The 3856-nt window shown below is 31.5% G+C and overlaps 1 protein-coding gene across 1 annotated transcript; it reads left to right on the forward strand.

Annotated features, from left to right (window-relative positions):
- Positions 1-1736: 1736 nt before the first annotated feature.
- LOC132642846 (cytosolic sulfotransferase 12-like) lies at positions 1737-2940 on the forward strand. The gene has a single exon (XM_060359871.1). It carries the CDS (start codon positions 1755-1757, stop codon positions 2763-2765), a length of 1011 nt encoding a protein of 336 aa, XP_060215854.1. The 5' UTR covers positions 1737-1754; the 3' UTR covers positions 2766-2940.
- The last annotated feature ends 916 nt before the right edge of the window (positions 2941-3856 follow it).

The raw sequence follows: 3856 nt of genomic DNA on the forward strand, positions 1-3856 counted from the left end.
ATTTTCATGTATTTGAATGGATTGCAACAAATACATTCAGATACAAGACAAAAAAATTCAAATACATGACAAATACATTCAAAAACAGTGTGTTTGGCTTTTAACAAAATACACTAAAAATACACTCAAAAAATACAAACACACAAATACATTCAAAAATAGTGTATTTGTGAGATGTAGATTATTTGAATGTATTTGTATTTGTAAATTCCTATAATAATCACCAAAGAATATCTTGAGACTTGAAATTGAAATCATTACTTGACAAAAAGCCTATTGCCTAAAGGACAAAACAAAGCATGAAGTGAGATTGCCTTGCTAACTATTCTGATGAAGCTGTGACACTCACGTTAACAGCACACTCTTGGGGGGTTGGGCAATTCAAATAACTGAATTAAAAATAGTAGAAAGACAAGAAAATTGTGAAGTCGAGAGCTCACATGAAGTGTATGACTATCCTCTTGTTTATTGTGTGTTGTTCTTCTGTCTTATGTTCATCTATTCCATTAGTTTTTAATGTCTTCTTAATTAAATGGATGAATCCCATGTCTATGTAATTGTAGCTATGGAATGGCTACATAGTTTGAAAAAAACAGAACACAATTGAGTAGAAGTTAAATAGATATTATGTGTATATTATTTGAATAAATACAAGCAAATTCGATTCAATAAAGTATTTGTATACGGTACTGTAAATTATTTTAGCCATTTTTTAGGAATGCCTGAATTTGTAGAGTTGTTATAAGTTTATTCAGAATGGTCGATATTTTTCTTGAACAAACATGTTTGTAAAACTTTGAATATGAGTTCAATTTTTCAATAAAAGTTGAAAATACCAGGGCTCTTAATATAAGCCTTCACACTCAGTTTGTCTTTCGATGTGGCATCGTCCCACTTCGTATACATATGTGAATAATCCCACATAGGCAATGGAAGGGAAATTTGAACTCTTTATATGGAAGAGTTTCACTTACAGCAACTCGACTTGTATAAGTGTCAAATCCTGGTACTATCCTGGAGTTCTCTCGTACAGTAATTAGAACTTCAGGCAAATTTCTTGAAGTTTGTGCGGCTATTTTTCAAATACTCTACCGCATTTTAAAGCTATGACTATTTTCAAATATTACAAGGAGTTGGCTTCTACCTCTATACAGTCACGGTCATTAGCAAAAAAGTAGAAAAGTACTACATCATGTAGGGGCGCTTGGTTTTTCTAGGCATAGATTGTAAATTATACTCTCTACGTCCTCACTTTATGGCACTTTTTTTTTAGTCAGTCCAAAAAAAAATGACATCTTTATATATTTAGAAATAATTTAACTTTATAAGATGATTACAGTCACACAAATGTTTAAGGCTTGTTTTGGCTCACAAATTTTAAAAGTCTTCATTTCTTTATTAAACTCTGTGTCAAGTCCACCTTCACATAAAATGGGACGGAGGGAGTAGACGATGTCAGCCATATTATGATGTTTATGAGTTTTAAGTTTTTATGTATTTGTGGTGTACAAAATATTTATACAATCAAGTTACTTATTAAGTAATATAATTATAAGTAAATATCTTGATAAATATTAATTAATAATATGATAAAAACCTTAATTAACTTGCTATTATAGGTCAAAATTCATTGATATCGTAATTTTTTTTTTTTAATCATATCAGTGTATGTAACGTAAATCCCATCTCTATATATACCCTCATGAGTAAACCTTCATCATACATACTACAAGAAAACACCCAATCCTAAAACCATGACAACATCTCAAGCTTCTCCACAAATTCCTCCCAAATGCTTACAAGAGCATGATCTAAGTGAAGAGTGTAAGGAATTGCTCTCTATCCTACCAAAAGAAAAAGGATGGATTGGATCGTATATCTACAATTACCAAGGTTTTTGGACATCATCAAAAATAATCCAAGGTGTGATTGCATGTCAACAACACTTTCAAGCTCAAGATAGTGATATCATCCTTGTTACAACTCCTAAATCAGGAACCACTTGGTTAAAATCACTTTTATTTGCTCTAGCAAATCGAATGAAACATCCTATATTTGATCAAAATCACCCTTTACTTGTCAAGAACCCTCATGATCTTGTCCCATATTTGGAACTTAAACTCTATATTGATGAACAAGTCCCTAATTTTTCGTCCTTCACTTCACCTAGACTTTTGTCAACTCATTTGCCATATGCTTCATTGCCAAAATCTGTCCAAGAATCAGGAACCAAACTTGTTTACTTATGTAGGAATCCTAGGGACACATTTATTTCTATGTGGCATTTCTCAAATAGTATAAGACTTGATTACATAGGTACTACCAATTCCATTGATGAAATGTTTGATCTTTTTTGTAAGGGTGTGAGCATTTATGGTCCGTTTTGGAATCATCTGTTAGGTTATTGGAAGAAAAGCACAGAAAAGCCTAACAAAGTAATTTTCTTGATGTATGAAGAAATTAAGCAGCAACCAAAAATTCAGCTTAGACGCTTAGCTGAATTCTTGGAATGTCCATTTTCTATAGAGGAGGAAAATTGTGGAGTGGTGGATGAAATATTAAGAATGTGTAGCTTTGAGAATTTGAGCAACTTGGAGGTGAACACGAATGGGAAATTGTCAACTGGAGAGAAAAATAAAGTGTTCTTTCGTAAAGGGGAAGTTGGAGATTGGAAGAATTATTTTACTATAGAGATGAGTGAGAAACTCAATCATGTTATTGAACAACAGTTACAAGGGTCTGGATTAAGGTTTTTGTACATTTGATTTAGTCACTGAATGCAAGTATTTGTTTTGAGAATCAATGTTGAAGCATTTGTGTTTGATATTAATGCATGTAACAAGAACAGACTATTGTAGTCATGGTCTTACTATTTTTTAGGCGTTTGTTACTCAAATAGTCATTCAAATATTTGAATTTATCTAGTAAAGTCTTTTTATTTTATTTTATCCTAGAATATTCACTTTTCTATAGTCATCTCACACCAAAAATCATTCCGAGCGATAATTTTGTGAATTTATCGATATCCAACTTCCGATTTAAAATTTATAATAGTCCATGCAAACTTCATCAATCCAGCTCTAAAATAGAAGCCGATCCGACCAGAATGATTTTGCCATGGTGTGCAAACCTTATTTGAGCAATGTGAAATTGTGAACTCATTTTAGGTGCTTTACGCGATAGTATTAACGCTTCCTAAATCAATTAACTAGAAAACACTTTTCCATGTAAATCTAGAACCCACTTGGCATGCAAAAAGTGACGATAATGACGGACACAATAAAAAGGGTTTTTATGTGGAAAATGTGTCTTTCATATTTGACTAATCCTTTTTTGAAAGAAGAGGTTTAGACTTAATAAATTGAAGATGTTTTGTTCTCACACAACAACACGATAGAATCCACAATGTAGTCACTAAAAGAGCTTTGTTTAGGGGAGACCATTCTCTCCATCATTTTATGTTTTCTTTTATATTACTTTTTCCATATATACGTCAATTGACCAAACAATATTAAAAATTATGCCTCTTCAAATATATTATTATTTTGTTTCTGATTTATCGTCGTTATTGACCAAACTTTATTGGCTTCTGTATGACTCCTTGTTATTTTGATGCAGCACTAGTCTCTCAATTCATTCTCTCTTTATGTGTGTGTGTATATATTGGATATTAAGGTGCAGTTTCAAAAGTTATTCAAATTTCTTTTTCCAACTATAGAGACACTACTTATTATCACTATTATATTAATTACTTCCTCGGGCTAAGTTATGTGATGATGTTATTTGATTGGACATGAAGTTAAAGAAAAAAAATGGAAAAATGAAACTTACATCTAAAATAAACTTTAGATATTTT

The sequence above is a fragment of the Lycium barbarum genome, chromosome 5 (assembly GCF_019175385.1).
Source record: "Lycium barbarum isolate Lr01 chromosome 5, ASM1917538v2, whole genome shotgun sequence".
NCBI lineage: Eukaryota > Viridiplantae > Streptophyta > Magnoliopsida > Solanales > Solanaceae > Lycium > Lycium barbarum.